At 42.3% G+C, this 18,864-nt stretch overlaps 1 protein-coding gene across 1 annotated transcript in view; it reads left to right on the top strand.

Annotated features, from left to right (window-relative positions):
• The window catches only part of LOC308146843 (diacylglycerol kinase delta), a gene marked incomplete at its 5' end in the record, with an annotated part of 66,605 nt that overhangs the window by 33,036 nt on the left and 14,705 nt on the right, over positions 1-18,864 (top strand). Inside the window, 10 exons of the mRNA XM_080518795.1 lie at positions 11,839-11,949; positions 12,692-12,772; positions 12,876-12,980; positions 13,767-13,899; positions 14,141-14,247; positions 14,427-14,552; positions 16,199-16,301; positions 16,685-16,844; positions 17,598-17,706; positions 18,454-18,593. Coding sequence (XP_080374921.1) covers positions 11,839-11,949; positions 12,692-12,772; positions 12,876-12,980; positions 13,767-13,899; positions 14,141-14,247; positions 14,427-14,552; positions 16,199-16,301; positions 16,685-16,844; positions 17,598-17,706; positions 18,454-18,593 — 1,175 coding nt within the window. The remainder of the gene's footprint in view (positions 1-11,838; positions 11,950-12,691; positions 12,773-12,875; positions 12,981-13,766; positions 13,900-14,140; positions 14,248-14,426; positions 14,553-16,198; positions 16,302-16,684; positions 16,845-17,597; positions 17,707-18,453; positions 18,594-18,864) is intronic.

Here is an 18,864-nt window from a genome sequence, read left to right as displayed (position 1 = left end):
AAATCCTGACAGTTATGAGGGACGTGGAAATGTAAAAACCAACAAGGATATTTAGATAACTAAGTAAACATCTAAAGATAAGCAGTGTCAGTGGTGTTATGCTAAGCATACATCTTGACATGATAAATACACAGATAAATGAGACAATGAAGCCCAAAATAAATAAATAATGAAAGAATGCATGAATGATTGAATGATTACAGACTGAGTTGATCGATGCATTTCCAATAATTCTGCAGGAAGTTGTTGTAAGTAAATGCTGTGTGTGTGTGTGTGTGTGTGTGTGTGTCTGTCTGAACAAGCCCACTTCCTCCAGGCTATAAATAGAACTAGTAGAACCTGACTGACTGAATGAGTCACACACACACCACTCGTGTGTGTGCGTGCGTGTGTGTGTGTGTGTGTGTCTGTCATCCAAGGTAAAGCAAGAGCTTTTTCTAATTGTATGTGTCTGCCTGTGTGTGTGTGTGTGTGCGCGTGCGCACACTATTAGATAAACACACACTTGAAGGAGTCTCCAGTTGCACACCTGAGGGGGCGTGGCTTCACGAAGGGGCGTGGCTACCTGAGAGGGAGGAAGTAGGAGTGCATTGTTTGAGGAGCTGCTGGTGTGAGAGTAGGATCTGGCAGCTGAGTTTCACCTGGGGGGAAAAAAAAGAAGAAAGCCATCAAACTAGCTTAGTTGAAGTTGTCATAGAAGAAGCGATGGCCGGTAAACAATCCGGGTAGCAAGCAGAAGGACAAATACTCTTTGGCCACTCCACCTGGTTGACAGTCGGACTGGTTGTGTGTGCGGCGACTGTCTCACCTGCGCTGCCGGTCATGCTGGGGCTGTGCCGGCCCAGCGGCTGCTGTATCGCACCGCTGCTGTTCGGAGAGGGCGTCGAGGACGACGACGGCCAGCTCAGCCACGAGGACCACCTGGAGTGCAACCACCACGAGAAGCCCCAGGATGGCCGGCTGGTGGAGGAGGTCAGTCTGAGCGACAGCGAGGGGTTAACACACACACCATAAAGGAAAATAATTCCTTTCTATTTCTGGCACATTTCTTGTGGTTGATTGTAATTACAACTGTAGGTATTTATAGACTACAGCGTGTCATGAGCACATATCTCACCTGTCTGTGTGTGTGTAGTTTATCATTTTAACTCGGTTCCTCCTGATCTTCATTGTCTAGCCGACTAATTTGCTTTTGATTCTTTTTGCCATTCTCGAAGGACTGAAAACTTTTGTGTATCGCTCGTCTCACATAAACCTCAGGTCTGAAACACATAAACCAACTTAAAGCTCAATTGGTTAAATGACATCATATTAACTAACCACATTTCTCAGTGTTGAAACTTGAAAATTTAAGTCTTTTCTTTTTTTTTTAAGGAAAACCTGAAAATGTTGACGTTTACATATAAAAAAGTATCATCTCAATATCATGCCATTCTCAAGGATGCAAAATACAGTGAAATTATGAAATACCATGGGTTTTTTTGTGTTTTTTGTGGATGTTGCAACGAGCAATGCAGGAAATGACTCAACTTTTACTTTTATTTCAGTTTTTATTGCTTTGCGGGCCACATTTGACCCAGTTTAGTGAATCTGATTTGATCTGTGGGACACGTTTGACACGTTTGCCGAAATAGATTCTTTATTATTTAAAATAGAGGTTTTCTACTTGATGTAAGGTCAGAGTTGCACTAACAAAGTTGCTAAAAGTTCAGTTTTAGATGAAAACATTCTTGTTTTGTGTTCATATCATTAGAAATGTGGCTGCCATATAACATGAAAACAATGGGTGAGTCCAGCTCTCAGCATAGACCTTTTGCAGACTACAAATATAAAGCAAACTGACTTGTACTGAAGAACAGACTAGAATACATATTTGAAAAATGTAATGAGAAAATATCTTAGTTCAAGTCCAATTTGTATTGAAAATGTTTTTTGGGAGGTTATTTTGATGTTTTGATGATTGATTTAAAAAAAATACAAACTTTTCTAATGTATTTGGTTTAAAGACTCGATTTAAACCAAAAAAATCTTTATCAAATAAAGTTTTTTTCTTCAGTATGAAGTCAGTTTTGAACTATTGTTGGATAAATAATGTTGCTCAGGAAATTATTTTACTTTATTCTGAAATATTCAAGTATTAAATATACTTTATGCTTCTTATTACAGTAGAAACATTCTCTATTCTACTTAAAGTCCTAGTGAAATGAAAATTCCACCTCCAAAACACTCTGGCTATCACTTCTAGGGACATTTTTATGCTAACTGGCTCAAGGGTTAAATGTTAAAACACGGCAATCTGCGAGAAAATAGCCGATAAACGGTGCTATTTTTGCTGCTCGGCTGAGCTTCTGACAATAATAGAGCGACGTCACTGGTTGTGCACACGCCCAAGTTGTGTTTACATTATGCCGGATCAGAGTTTTGATGACGAAGAGGCTGAATTTAACGATTATTCATCATCATCGGGCATTTCAAATCCAGTGATTGTTGAAGAAGACACAGAATGGGTCGTTCTGCCATCGGTGACCCCGTTTTGAACATGTTTGTGGAAGCAGGAGACTGTTCGTCTGCGCCTCAGCAGCCGGCAGTTTTCACCGCAGCCGCTAGCTAGCCGCTCCCGCTAGCTCGAACTAGTGGCTCCCGCTAGCTCGGGCTAGTGGCTCCCGCTAGTTCGGGCTAGTGGCTCTCGCTAGCTCGAACTAGCCGCTCCCGCTAGCTCGGGCTCCCGCTAGCCGCCCGAGCTAGCGGCTCCCGCTAGCTGCTAGCTCGAGCTAGCGGCCGCCCAAGCTAGCGGATCAGAAATCTCTGATCCGTCAATTACGTTCATGTCAGAACCCAATACTGATCCCGGATCAGGCAGGACCCCATGCGTCCTTTGATCTTTGTTACGTGATGTCTGCAAGATCAAGGGTTCACAATGTCACGATATCGTCCAATGGGCTTCTTGCATTTGTGCCTTTAATCTGAATAGAGGGCGCTCTCACCCACTCACTCTCAAAACAAACATCTCAACTGCAGACCTGGAAGGACATAGCACGAAACTGTCACAGTAGCCTGTAGTTGATAGTTTTTTCTGATTCTCATAATTTTATTTAAAAAGTTTTGAGAAATGACACAACGAGGCGGTAGCAGAGGAGGTTTTAAACAGGACGTGACCATGGCTCCGACGACTGCTCGCGAGATCATCATGCTGCGCAATCGCATCGGTGAACTCGAGAAGGCACGCCAAGAACTGTTCCAGCAGAAAAGTGCTTTCAACAACCTGGAATTACGGACAATTGAAGACGAGCTGAAGATGAAAAAATCCAGACTCGAGCATCTCCAGATGGCTGATGGACAATTGCCGGAAGGAGGACAGAAGCACGTCGCCTTGAAAGACCTGGCTAAAAGACAAAGACAGAAACTCCAGAAAGGAAAGAACAAGGTCAAAGCCCTGGAAGAGAAGCTCCAGCAGGTGGCAGAGGACAGAGACAGACTCCTGGCTGAGAAAGAGACTCTGCTGGAGGAAAAGGAGACCCTCCACCTGCAATACAAGACCCTGTTGAAGGAAAAAGAGACCCTCCACAGTCAGTATAACACTGTGCTGGTGGAAAAAGAGACTCTGCTGGTGGAAAAGGACACCTTAAACATTGAACTGAATGCCATGTTGGAGGAAATGACAACCCTCCATGGTCACGTCAAGACCCTGCTGGTGGAAAAAGAGACCCTCCACAGTCAGTATAACACTGTGCTGGTGGAAAAAGAGACTCTGCTGGTGGAAAAAGAGACCCTCCACAGTCAGTATAATGCTGTGCTGGTGGAAAAAGAGACTCTGCTGGTGGAAAAGGACACCTTAAACATTGAACTGAATGCCATGTCGGAGGAAACGACAACCCTCCATGGTCACGCCAAGATCCTGCTGGAGGAAAAAGAGAACCCACTGCAGGAAAAAGAGATCCCCCACAGCCAACACAAGACCCCATTGGTGGAAAAGGACACCTTAAACATTGAACTGAATGCCATGTCGGAGGAAACGACAACCCTCCATGGTCACGTCAAGATCCTGCTGGAGGAAAAAGAGACCCTCCACTGTCTCTATAATACTGTGCTGGTGGAAAAAGAGACCCTGCTGGAGGAAAAGGAGATCCCCCACAGCCAATACAAGACCCCATTGGTGGAAAAGGAGTTCGTCCACAGTCTGTACAATATCGTGCTGGAGGAAAACAAGACCCTGAACACTGAATTGAACGACATGTTGGAGGAAATGGCAATGCTCCACAGCCACTACAAAACTGTGCTTGCTGAGAAGAACAGGCTAGCGGAGGCCAACAAAGACTTCGAACTCCAGGCCAGGAACAAGAACCAAAGACATTTCTGGAATAGACTCTTCAAAAGACATTGAACATTATGCCAGATGACAGAGGGAGGAGGAGGAGGAGGAGGTCGTCATCTTTGGACATTGTGAATTATTGAATTTGATATTTGCATTTGTATATTTCAATGTTCTAAATTAAAAAAAAAAATGGCAGTAAATTAAAGGAGTTCAGCGCTTAACTATGAGGTCAAAGTCCACTGCAAACAAAAACACATTTAGTTAAAAAATGTTCTGCACAGTGTTACATCTTATTTCAGCTTTCACCTGGATTACAACACCAGACACTAAACGTTGATAATCAGAGTAATCTGGAGTGAAACATATGGGTAGTTGCGAGGCAACAGGTTACTAACAGAACTAGATTAGCTTGAATTTAAACATTTTAAAGTTGAACACATAACGCTCATGTGAAATGGTTTTGTCTGTAGGTTACTGGTTAGTTAATTTCTTGCTGTATAAATGAAAGTCATTTAGGTCAATGATTCATTTCCCCTTCTTTTTCACAAAAACGCCATAATTTCACGTTATTTGTCAAAACACTTGAGAAAGCCTGAAAATAAATATACATTCTCCAATACATGCATAATTTAAAAGAGCAAAAACATTTTTTTTCCCGTGTAAAGTCAATTTTAGACTGAAAAACTTTGGTCTTTTATTTGTTTTCGTTGCTGTCGGCTAAAGTTTGAAGTTGAGCTGGTTTTAAAGTACAAATATGTCACTCCTTTTGTAAATATTTGAGTAAAAAAATAGGCAAAATAAGTCATGTTTTTGCATTGTCGTCATTAAAAAATCATCTCAAAGTATTAACTGTATACGAACATTCAGCAGAGCTCAGTTCAAGGAGGATGGAATTAAATCGTCAATAATATCTTGATTTTCTGGCTACGGCTTCTTCTGAACTTTATTTAAACAGATTTACAGAAGTGAAGATTTAATGCCTTTTTAATATTTGTGACTTTAAGTCTTAAAATTGATTAGGTTTGTGTTGATTTGGGATATTTTAATATTCACCTGTGCAAATCCATAAAGTATGTTGAATTTATATGTAGTTAAAACCATATTTAAAAGAATTGTGCTTTAAAATATTCCATATTCTTTTTAAATGGTTAAATGTACACTATTTCTTCCACACAAACTATTATGTACCTCGTCCGACTGAAAATTAAATTAAAGTAACTTTCGTTGTCATGGCGACAGTAAAGATTATTCCAAAAAAAAGAATTGCATTATTTTCCCAAAAGTGTTTTCTTATTCATCCCAAATCATATTAGGATCAAATTACATGATTTTTTTATTTTAGTTTTTGAATCTGTAGTGCTAAACTTGAAAATAAAAAAGGTATTTTTTCCGAATATGCGTTTTTCTTTTCAGCATTTTGCTTTCATTTTTGATGTTTTAACATGTGACCTAAAAAGTTTTACTTCATTATTAAGGATTTGCTTTAAAAAAAAAAACATTTCCATCTTGAATCTAAATCGTAATGTTCAAGTAGATTTAATTTTCTTCCCTTGATGTGAATCTGCTTGTCAGTGTTTCGTAGCTGTGTGGTTTCAACACGTGGCAAAACTGCGATAAATTATGTTAATGTAATAAATCACAATTCTTTTTTTTTTTCTTACTTCAAACCTGTTCAATCTTTTATTTGCTTCAGTAATTTGTGGCTCTTTATAGCTGTGCAGAATAGAGATATATTGCATCACAGTGTTCATCTGCTTATAGGGAAGTGTTGATCTTCTCATCATTAGACATCATTGTCTATCAGAATAAATCACTATGAGCTGCTGTGAAGTTCTCCTTTTCTCTTGTTGAAACGGCATGGAGTGGTTGACCGAGGAACTATCGGGCCATGGTTGTGTGCAAACTCGGCGAGCGGAGGCCTGCAGGTGTTTGCATGTGGAGGCCATTCAAATGTCTTTTAAAAGAAAAGAACAATGGCGCAGCGCTGAGGCGGTCGGGTTTGTGTGTGTGGGAGCTCTGCAGCCCTCGCGGTGAAATCCTTTCTATGCTGCTGCGTGTCGCAGCGCTCCAGCCAGATAAATGGAACGATATTATATACCGTGTACTGCTTTATCTTCTTTAATAACCATACGACTCGTGACTCGTCCCGTTAACGGACTTCATTACATTTTGCCTCAACGCGGCGTGTTTGTATGAGAGCTCAAATCTTTGCATATTGATTGTTTTCGCGTGATTCCCGCCGCTCTAATGAGAAACGCAGATGGAGAGGGTGTGGAGACGGCGAGTACATACCGACCTTTGAGTACTGTATACGTTGTGCTCGTCGGAGTGGTGTGTACACGTGGGCTGTTTGCTCTGCTGATATGCTCCTGTGCACAGCACATCCGCTTTAATAAACCCCCAACATGCATATACAAAATAGCCTGGAGGCCTCATGCAGAGTGATTTCCTCTTATTATTATTATTATAGGCGAGATTAGAGCAACCGACGAAGGAGAAGCCGGACACTTTATTCAGTCTTCATCTCTGGGGCTACTTCGCTAACAATGTTATTTCATAGAGGAATCTCCCGGAGGAGGTGTTTTAAGGAAGGTCACACATGTTGAATAAAAGATGTGGTTGGTGAAGACGAAGGATGCAACCGATCCGCGTTTTTTTCACTTCCAATCCCGACACCTGCATTTGGATATCTGCCAATGCTGTTCCGATACCAGAGCTCTTTCCTTTACTATCATTGCTATCCTTATCATTATTGTTGATTTTATATGAGGCAGTAATAAACTCCTCTCTACTGTAAAGTATGAACTGTACAAACGTATTCATGTATTCTCCCAAAAGGCAACTTGAGGTTAGTGTGAGGTCAGAAATGGAAATAGTCCAAACTATTTTTGTTCAATTTGGAAAATGTGTGTTTTAGATTCAGTTGAACACATAAAACTCAACATATTTCAAAAGCAGGATTCAGGAGGAAATGATAGTGAGTCTTATCTCTGAAACTTTTTGTCAAATCAAAACGCAAGAACGTGTAAACGGGGCCTCTATTGGCAGCGATTGCATGTTTTTCTGCACGTTATGTATTTGATGTATAGGTCATCTTTTTTACACCTCGGAGACGGAAGAAAACGTCATTGTTGCGATGCCGCGGTCATCGCCGTTGTCCTCGGTGAGCTAGCGTTTTAAAACGGTGACGCTGCACGGCGGCTTCGCTAACTCTTTTTCCTTGTCGCCATCCTCGCCGCCTTGTTTGTTTCCTTCTCCTTGTTTCCGCTGTCACCGCCGCCTTCCTTCCTCTCGCTAATGAGCCGTACCACGAGCCGATCCATCACCCCCCCCCCTGTCTCTAGCACGAGGACAATATGTGATTTTCCTCCCCATCCCCCCCCCTGAGGGTTTAAAAAAAAAAAAAAAACATTTATCGTGAGGGGAAGTGGAGCGCCCGAGGTGGGGATATCTCCCGATCGCACCCCGGTGCACGTTTCAGGAGAGAAATGAGTTTGCGATGAAGTGACGAATTAAATTTATGGCTGGTTTGACGACGCGTCTGCATTGTTTTGCTCCCCGGCGTTCAGATGGACGAGGCCATTAACCGCCGTGGAAAACACACCAGACCGAGATGAATGGAGAGCGACGATTAGATTTTTTAGCAATAATTAGGACGTTAAACTTTATTTGTACGATTAAACGCAACCAAGGGTGGAGAAGAATGAAGACTGCAGAAGACACAAAACGTGGGAAAATTAACAAGAGCTGCACCGAGAGCCACAATCGATTTACATTTCTTGCACTGATTGCATGTGAAAATGACAACTGTTGAAAAATGGTGGCTCTAATTGAAATGTAAATGAGAACTAGTGCAGTTGAATATGCAGAAAGACAGATGTGGTTATGTGATTAAAGCACAGAATGCACCACTTTTTTTTTTAAAAAGAATTATCTTGTAAAAGTGCACTTTGGAACTTTTAATTTCACTTTTTCGTGACTGAAATAGTTTACAGAGCTTAGTTCATTGTGTGATGGAGCCCAGCTAAAATGAAACCTGGATTTCCTCATTTTCAGACGAGTCGTGTTGAACTGTCATGAAAAACAACACAATTGTGTCTCAAGTACCGTATTTTCCACACTATAAGACACCGGATTATAAGGCGCACCACCATTGATTGACATATTTTACAACTTTGTTCATATATAAGGCGCATGGAATAGACCAGTGGTCAGCAACCTTTATAGCTCAAAGCCATTAGGTTACTTTTTCCACTGATTCTAACACCCAGAGAGCTGCATGCATTTTATTTTGATAGTCCTACCTGCAGCCTATGCCAGGACGACACTACACACAAAACCTTCTTCACTGCTGGTTGACAACTTACAACTACCGGTAATAAACTAAACTACATGAACTAAGCAACAAAAACACAACACAACACAATTATTACCGACACCACAAACCAAATATAACCCCCAATAATTGCATTTAAAACACCACAAACAGAAACTCCCATAATGCATTGCAGCTATCGGCTCCTTTATGCATTTGCACAGAGGTGGTCGCTGCAAGGCATGATGGGAATTCATGTTTTGTGTTGTTGGAGGTTATTGTGGGTCGTTGTTGGGCTTGGTGTTGTGTTGATTGTGTTTTTGTTCCCCAGTTTAGGGAGTAATTATTTCATCTAGTTTATTTTGGTTTGTTAGAATGTTGGTTTGCAACCATGAGTGATGAAGGTGTTGTGTGGAGTGTCGTCCGCTCTGAAGATCCAGTTGCAAAGTTAGAGTTGTCAAAATAAAAGCCTCTGGTTGTTAAGCTGGCAAGTAGCAGACTCGAGAAGAGCAATTCTTCCACGGTGCTCACCACAATATATAAGGCGCACTGGGTTATAAGGCGCACTGTCAGCTTTTGAAAAAATCTGAGGTGTTTAGGTGCGCCTTATAGTGCGGAAAATACGGTATGTGAAGCAGCTGCACTTTTCAGGTGCAAACATTACGGTATTTGAATTGAGCCAGTGGTCTGGTAGGTTTTTCACTGAAGGCGTCAGGCAGTTCCCCAGATCTCGTCTTTATTCTCGAAAGTATCTTCATATAAGTTTCTAATGTTGACAACTGTAAAGAAGGCTAACAGTCGCTTACGGCTCAGGCACCGCCGACATAAACAGCCCTCGTTATGAGCGGGAATTTCATCAAACAAATGAGTTTTCTTTGCCCCGACGCGCCAAGACGTCGTGACTCCAGCTCGCAGCCTTTTTTCCCCACCGTCGTCATCCGCTCGGTTTTTATCATGCAGCTCATGCTCATCCCGTCTGAGCCTCGTTTCTCCCTCCGGGGCACATTTTTCTGGCTCGTGCTCGCCCATCTGAAGCCTCTGCCAAGGCGCAGCTCTCGGGCTGTGAAGTTTAGTAGTTTATGCTGGAAAACAAGACACGGATAGCGTCATCGTGGAGAAAGTCTGTTGTCATCGCCTCATTTGTTTGAAATGAAAAAAAAACCCACCAAACTGTGATGATAAGTGACTCAGACGAATGGTGTGATTACTCAGAATAAGTAGGATTTTAATTTGATAAAAGGGTGTGAAAATCCCGACACCGCCAGAGACGCCATCACGATACATCTGTTTACATAAAGAGAACGTTTATTGTTGCCGCAGCAACGCTGGTTGTACGAGCACAAATGCTGTCTCGGAGGATCGCTCAATTTCAGAGGACGTGATTCATTACTTCTGATTACAGCTCAGACGATTCCTGAAAGCTCCATTACTCGGCTTCAGGAATGTCTCGTCATTTTCAAGTATTTCATAATTCTTACGTGTGCTTTTCCATTTGTGAAATGGCTGTCTGTAAATTTCTGATAGACTGTAGGAGTGTGTTTTAAAAAATTTTACAAGTAAAAAATAATTAATAAATGAACTACAGATCATTTTAAGAATCTTTTTTTGTTAAAATTGGAATAATTAAAAATGTATATTGAAATAATTTAAGTGTAATAAATACTTAAAGGATATTTTTTATTCATTCATCTGATGTTATATCAACACAATTTGACTTTGGTAATTTTCTGAAGTTAACAGTTGTATTTTCATAAAATGTTAGGATCTGTTAATATTTTTTTACGCCTACAGGTTACAGGTTGATCATTGTACGTGTATATTTTTGAAAAAAATTTTTGGGTGTACTTTTCAATAATTTTAAGGATCCGTTCTTATATTTCTTTTTGTCTCGAGTATAGTTTCCAGTTATCTTTTAATAAGTTTGACATTCTCATGGTTTTCAGGATATATTCAGATGGTTTTAAGATTTGTTTTTATTTTGTTGTGCGTGTATCTTCATCATATTCATACAATAAAAACAACAAAGAGCTTCACGAGTATGTCGGACGCACTTACGTTTTCATCCCATCACATTCCTCATGTGATAAAAATCCAGTTGGAGAAAACATGGGTTTGTACTGCGGACATATTCAGGCACGTTGTTATCTCCATGAGAAAGTCCCAGGGTTGTCCCGGAGGCTGAATTAATGACGGTTGCCATGGCGACCGGAGCAGGAACGCCAGCGCATTAGCCGACACACGTGCAGGTACGGAGGCGTCGGTTAACGTGACGGGACTTCCAAGATCGCTTTCGAGCATCCGTGATGGGGAAACGGGAGATCGCCACGGCGACTCCTCCTCCCTCTGATGCCCCATCAGAAAAATCGATTGCCCATGGTGCATTTCCTCCCCCTCGGCGCACGCAGTCGTAAAGAGGGGGACGGGGAGAAGAAAGTGAAGGGAGAAGCCACCAGAGCAGGGTGGACGTTTTCAGCAGAGCAAATCCACGGGATGAACGAAACCCATGTGTCACTTCCTGTCAGGGGTCACACAAGCAAAAGGCAAGAAACTTGCTGCAGGTTTGTTTGCGGCGGGAACCTCAGACCACGAACCACAATCCACAGGAAAATCACGGAATTTTAAGGGACATTTAACTGCGAAACATCACTGTATGATGTGTCCCAGCATTCTAAACCTATAGCAGCTTCACTACAAGACGTTCCAGGGTGGCCTGGACTGGAAAACCCTAAATCCTGGCGTTAAAAGTCCTTTATTAATTAAAAGGAGAATTTTAAGCTCTTTTAAATAGCAGACGCATGCACCATTCTCTAAAACACTGTCGAAAATCCTACTTTTTCCTTCGCACAACCTTAAATTATGCGACAGAAATGTCATCCGAATGATCGAAATGTTTTTTTTCCCTCGTTTGTTCTTTTTTTTTTTTAAAGAAACTTCCCCCTGTGCCTCAGCACGAATCCCGACAGACTCGGTCGTCACGCATCCGCTCATCCAGCTTTTCCTTCCGTCTCTTCAGTGTGTTTGACACAAACGAGGCGCACAGTCGCTCAGTCCCCGTCCACCGTGGTCGACTCTCCTTCTGCTTATGTGTGAAGTCCAAGAAGAAGATCCGTCACTTATTCTGAGGATCTGGATGCACTAACGTCTGTTTCTCTCTCTCTCTTTCTCTTTCTCTCTCCATGTCTTCTCTCTCGCTCTCTCTCTCTCTGTGTAGAAAAGTGTGAAGGAGGGAATCCTGTTAAAGCAGACCAGCTCCTTCCAGAGATGGAAGAGGAGGTATTTCAAGCTCAGAGGAAGAACCCTCTACTATGCCAAAGACTGCAAGGTAAGTAGATGTGTAGAAACTGTCGAAAAGACGCTTTCAATGGAGGAAACACAACCACAAACCATGTTTTATTGCTGTAAAACTGCAAAAAAAAAATTTTTAAATGACGCATTGAGATGATTTTTCCAAAATAAATGGACCTTTTTAATATTTAGCATTTCTTTGATATTACTGTGTGTTTTTGACATTTCTGAGAAACTCATGTTCCTGTTTGACGCCAAAAGCTGTATTTCAAATATATGATGACAATTACCCATAAATTACTTCACGATCTACTAAAATCAGGAGTTAAAATTACAAGTTACTGCAATTAAGTTGTATTTTCTTTATACTAGTCCTTTTGAGTGTTTATTTTCATAGTATACAAATTTACTGTGATTTCAATTAAATGCATGTCATGTAATATTCCTTGCTACTTGTATAATCACTGCTCATCTATAACATGTATCTGCACTTTACTTGCTGAAGTGTTTAACAAACAGAAAACAACGTTTATTTAATTCAAAGGTGCTTTGAAAGTTGATATTTCATGCAGATAGATTGATAAAAAATTGTTGATGACCCTATAAAGCAAGGATTAACAATTGAGAAGTACTTTTATGTGAATACTTGTCACCTCATACAAATGAAGTAATTTATTTCAGTCCTCATTTCACTGCTTCCAGAAGTAAAAAGGGACTGAATTCCTCTTCCTCACAAATTCTGCCTTTTAAATAATGTGATGGAGTCGTTTCTTTTTCAGTCCCTGATTTTCGATGAAGTGGATCTGTCGGATGCCAGCGTGGCCGAGACCAGCACCAAGAACATCAACAACAGCTTCACGGTGAGCAAGGGGCGAAAAAAAACAACAACTAATGTCTCAACCTGAAAATCTCACCATTTCATTGGTCGAAATGTTGAAATCTGCGTCTCTCCGTCGCCCGCAGGTGATCACTCCCTTCCGTAAACTCATGCTATGTGCCGAGAGCAGGAAGGAAATGGAGGACTGGATCACGGCTCTCAAATCCGTCCAGAAATGGGAAACCTACGAGGTCAGAGACTCTTAATCGCTCCACCAGCTTCTTCTTCTTTTTTTTAATTATTTAATGTTTCTTCCTCATGTCTTGTCCGACATCAGAACCGACGCTCATCAGAGGGCGATCGCATCGTGTCGAGTGTAATTCAGTCTGACGACAAGATTAGCACCTCAAGCCTTCTTTCATCTCTTTCTCGCTATAAAAGATAATTTTCTTCTTCTTTTTGGCGGAAATTATTCCCTTTTTCATTATCTTTGGTCTTTTACATCTCTTATATCCCTTCAGTCTTTTATGTTTGCTTTTATCCGCCTCTTATTTCAGCTCCATGCCGACGGATTGATGCCTTCCATAGAGCCGAGGCTTCTGCGGCCATAGATTTGAAAGATTTGACCTTTAACTCCAAACGGACTGTTTTTTACAGGGTATTTGAGATAATTCACCTTTAGGATGAGATTATTTCACCTGTTTCTGAAGCTTAAAGTGGCATTTTTTAATAGGATTTTTTGGTTTTTTTGCTTTTTGAGTCCACGTTGTAGAAACTGATCAGCTAAAGTTACAGACCTACAAAGGTCCCCACAAGAAAAAACCAAAAATAAATGACAGAATCAGAATGTCTTTACGTGTTCACGTTCAAACATCAGATAATCTTTTTCCAATTTGGGTTGAATAGCCACTAATTCCTGCAAAGCGAGTTTCTTTCTAAATGACGAATGAAACTAATCGGATATTTCCGTCCGTGAAGGTCTACGATCTTTCCCAGCTTCGTTCACCTCTTTTTTTTTTTCTTTTCTCCTCTTCCAGGCCAGTCAGTTTAACATGGAGCATTTCTCGGGGATGCACAACTGGTACGCCTGCTCTCACGCCAGGCCGACGTTCTGCAACGTCTGCAGGGAGGCGCTGCCGGGCGTCACCTCCCACGGTCTGTCCTGCGAAGGTACGTGGCCAAATTGACCTATTACGTAAAAGGTTGGCGGTAAAAGAGACGCTTCTGGATGTGAAACATAAATGTTATTCTTCATTAAATACATTAAATACCTTGTTAAGTCAAGTCAGGCTCAAGGTCATCGTCAAGCACCCAAAAGTCCATTTATTTGAAACGCAAATTACATTTTGAGGCGTTAGATTGTTATTATAAAGTGTCAGATTGTCTCATTTGTTCCGTCTCGTTTGTACAGTTTGTAAATTCAAGGCTCACAAGCGGTGTGCCGTCCGCTCCACCAACAACTGCAAGTGGACCACGCTGGCCTCCATCGGGAACGACATCATCGAGGATGAGGACGGGGTAAGTCATCTCCCATTACTAAGAACTTTTAATTCTTCATATTGGTTAAGATCGGTGCTCCGTGGCCTTTAATTTTTCTCCAGCCCCACCCCAATTATCAGGTGATTATCATATTTTCTAGACTATAAGTTGCATCCAGTCTGTCTCTGATTTGAGTGGTTTTCCCATGTTTCCTCCAGGTGTCCATGCCCCACCAGTGGCTGGAGGGAAACCTGCCTGTCAGTGCCAAATGTGTGGTGTGCGATAAGAACTGCGGCAGCGTGCGGCGGCTGCAGGACTGGCGCTGCCTCTGGTGCAAGGCCATCGTAAGTCCGATCGACGTTGACCTGTTTTAACTCTACCGGCCTGCAAGAGGCTTCGATCCGGTGAAACGAGCCAGGGCACTTCTCGTGAGTTAGTGAAAATATGCATCTTTAATAGCTGCAGAATAATGGAGTTGAGTATGTTCACTGGTGCGACTTGACGAAAATCAAACGCAAAGTTTGACGCACCTGTTGTAGCCTGTCAAAAAAACCACCTTGTATAATCCTGCTAAACATAAAGATGAAATATTTCTGGCCGTAGCCACAGTTTTAACTCGAAGTGAAAACACAGTGCAGCTCTTTGAAATTCATCACTTGGTGTAATTGAGTGAGTTAAAAAAAAAAGAAGAAACATTTGATAGAAAAACAGTGAGTCACAGGTTTAAGTAGCACTGCGGAGCTTTATTCATAAAGGTGAAGTTGTCATGCTGCTTATCTGCCCTTGGAAAATGTTGATTTATGCCTTTTAAAGAAATCGTGACTCCGACAAAGTTTTGCCCCAAAAAAACTCCCCTCAGGACTTGAGGCTTTGAAATGTTGAATGGAGCCATCAGGGTAATAGGATGGCACTTGAGCTGGCAGCACGGATCCTCCAGGGGACAGGAGGTTAAAGTCAGAGATAAAACTGGGCTAATGAATTGCTGTCAGGTAAAAGTGTTTTTCGGGTGCGAAGAAGTTAGTCCAAGGTTGGATCATCAATCCTGTGTGCATCACCAACAGGAACGTGTGCATTTCAATAAAATTATACATCTGTGCTCAAAAAGGTTGTCGCAGATTGGATATTAGAATCTGACTTCGCCGCCTGTCAAAGTTGGATTGTATACGTTTAGAGGGTATCGTTCTCGGCGTGCACGCGTGTGTGGTTTCATTGCAAAAACAACCAACAGCTCCCACTATTGGCCCTCAATGAAAACTAAATTTTCAGCGTTCCCGCTGTTTCCATGTAAACGGACACAATTTTTAAAACGTTGTCGTGTAAATGCTAAACTTCTCTGACATGAAAGCGCAAAAACAATATTTTTTTTCAAAATGGGACCTTACGTCATTTCATCTGTCTCGACCCTGCCTGTCTGTAATCCAGTAACCAAATAGTGAATTTTGTCAACTATCAAGTTGCTAAAGAGTTTATTTCTGACTTAATGGGGGCGGAGGAGACCAAACACTGAGCTAAAAGGAGAGAAATGAGCTTCTAAGTGAAAAAACCATTGCTGAGAATACAAATACATATTAAACAAAGACTGTATTTCACATTATTTATATTCCCCTTTAATTATTGTAATCATTTTAAATGATTTTTTTATTGCTTATATTCATGGTGACAAAGATGTGGCTCGACTCTTTCTCATTATTCCGTTTAGTGAAGGGTGCATTGTTTTTTTTCCGAGTGCTTCGGGGCAAAAGGACACGCACATAATGTAAAGTCAGACCCTCCGTATGCAGGCGCGCACAAAGAAACTCGCTGGCTCACACACAAATGGATCACAGTGGCATTTGTAAAGGTTGCAGAACTGGCATTTACTGTGTTTCAGAGGGATGTAATGACCTTTCTGCTTCGACTGAAATATAGAATTACGATGGCAACCACTCAGTCCGCGTGTGCATGTTTGTGTGTGTGCATGTTTGTGTGTGTGTGTGTGTGTGTGTTGCAGGTACACAGCGGCTGCAAAGAACAAATGGGGAAGGTGTGTCCCCTGGGTCAATGTCGGGTGTCGATCATTCCTCCCACTGCACTTAACAGCATCGACTCAGACGGTGAGACACGACTCAGCTCACATCAAAACGCATGCAAACACACACACACACACACACACACAGACACACAAAAAAAATGCAGGGCTCTTTTCTTTGTGCTGCTGCGTTAGCGGCACCGGGTCAAAGTGCAGGAATGTCACCTTTCAACTCTAGCAGTGTAAATCCTTTCAGTGCACTGGGTGTGAAATCCCCCCCCCCGACCTTTAGCGTCCTCCAACATCGACACCAGCAGTTTGAACTCCCGTGCAAAAACATCAACCTTTTGCATGTATGGGATATGTTTTCTATTTCCTTACATATTGTCACCGCGAATTAGCGTCCGGCGTCCGTCCGGTTTTCGCAAACCTGAAATTGCCTACTGAGAGTGTTTTTTTTGCTCTCAGGCTTCTGGAAGGCCACCTCGGCGTCGTGCTCCAGCCCTCTCCTGGTCCTGGTCAACTCTAAAAGCGGGGACAACCAGGGGGTGAAGTTCCTGCGCAAGTTCAAGCAGCTTCTGAACCCGGCTCAGGTCTTTGACCTGATGAACGGAGGACCGGAGCTCGGGTACCCCTTCATGTTTTTAATGGTTCAAATTTGGAAAATTCCAATACATAAATCTTTTTTTTTCAGTTCATCAGTTAGTGGAAGGATGATGCTCTGTAGTCTAGATGTTTTTTTTGAAATGACATTTTCATGGGAGGGAGCTGCACGGTTAGCGTTAGCATTAGGTTTGGGATTATCTCCAGGGTGGAGCAGGTCTGTTTCTATTTGACTAAAACTCCTGTTTGCTCAAGTCGGAGCACCACATTAATCCTAAACTCATTCAGCAACATTAATCTTGTATCCACGATAGCAGCCTTAAAACAACTTTAGCTGACGTTTCAAAGAACTGCCTGTTGTAGCTTCTGCTCATTGTTAGAGCATCTTCCTCCCGATAACTCCAGCTGAACCCGCTTTATCTACAACAATACACCTGAGGAAGACAATAAATCATAACTATCCGGTTACTTTTTATTGTAAAGTTGCAACTTTAATCGGTTCCAAACTGTCTGAAACTTCCATGTGACTCAGCCAGAAGTTTTAAATGCCGATAAAACGACTGGAAAAGTAAAAAGCTCTTCACAATAACAGCTTTGCTGGTGGGCGTCTGAGTCCATCACGACCGGTTTTAATGTGGAGCCGCTTCTCTTTGACACATGCCTCTTAACATTATCCACTCCGCCTTCACCCTCTTTTTCTCTGTCCTCCAACTCCCCCCCCGTCCCCTCTTCTCTCTCTCTCTCTCTCTTTCTCTCTCTCTCTCTCTACTGCCGCCAGCCTGCGCCTCTTCCAGAAGTTTGTGACGTTTCGTATTCTGGTGTGCGGAGGAGATGGCAGCGTGGGCTGGGTGCTCTCCATGCTGGATAAACTGAACCTACATAAACAGGTAAAGAGGAGGAGGAGGAGGAGGATGATATAATGGTGAAGTGTGGAGGAAAATGGATCGCAGAGGTGTGTGTACCTGTTGTGCCGAACTCACAAAGATTCAACCTATCCTCCCGACGGGTAAAGCGTCGGTATTTTAAAGCCTTAATCAGAAGTGGATGAAGGTGGAAACCGATGCCGCCGCTCACCTGACCTAATTAGACGACGTCGTTCCTCAGAAGTCAAATGTCACGCTCGCCGGACACGGGTGTTTATTCCAAATTAACGCTCGGTTTACACGAACGAGCGCCGTCGCAAATCGGCTTCGAGTCACTTCCATTTAAGTCGCGTCGAACTAATTGGATAATAAAAAGGTCAGCTTTAACATATCACCTGGTGCGCTGACCTTTCAGTCCAACATGGGAGGGGGTTGAACAGATTTTGCTCTCCTGGAATCGTTTTTTGAGATTGGATTATGTATGACGTATTCCATTTTAAACATATATACTACTTTACTCCTGTCTTACTTAGAAGCCAGAATGTGTCTCGTTTTGTGGTTGTTGGGAGCATCGAGGGACATTTTTACTGTATTATATTAATAAAAGTTAAAAAACACTACGAAACATTGTCAGTTTCACTTGCAAGTGTTAGTGTGAACAGGGCCTCAGTGCTGCCACCTGGAGAGCAAAGGCGGCACTGCATGTTGGAGAGACGGAAACGGCGAGGTGAACCTGGGACTTGACCAAACGTTTGTCTCTTTACGTCGCAGTGTCAGCTCGGCGTGCTGCCTCTGGGCACCGGGAACGATCTGGCTCGGGTTCTCGGCTGGGGAGGCCTCTGCGACGACGACGCTCAGCTGCTGCAGATCCTGGAGAAGCTGGAGAGAGCCACCACCAAAATGCTGGACCGGTGAGACTGCGGAAGGACTTTCTACTCTTAACAAGACTGAAATCCTAATTGAGAATGAAATGAAGAGTCTCTATCAACTGATTTGACTGTGAAGGTGTTTGAAACCCACTGCTGCTTATAAAAACCTAATAAGGTGCAGCAAACAAAGAATAAGCTCGTCAATCCACGACGGCTCATTCCACAAATGCATGTTACTGACATATGAGGCACTTTTGTGTTTTTGCATTGTTTTGAAGCTGCAGAGAAAACCGTATAATTCTGCTTCAAGCTG

This window comes from Blennius ocellaris, assembly GCF_963422515.1.
Source record: "Blennius ocellaris genome assembly, chromosome: 23".
NCBI classification, from domain to species: domain Eukaryota; kingdom Metazoa; phylum Chordata; class Actinopteri; order Blenniiformes; family Blenniidae; genus Blennius; species Blennius ocellaris.
Note: the sequence above shows the minus strand (reverse complement) of the source record. Positions and strands in the feature narration are given on the sequence as shown.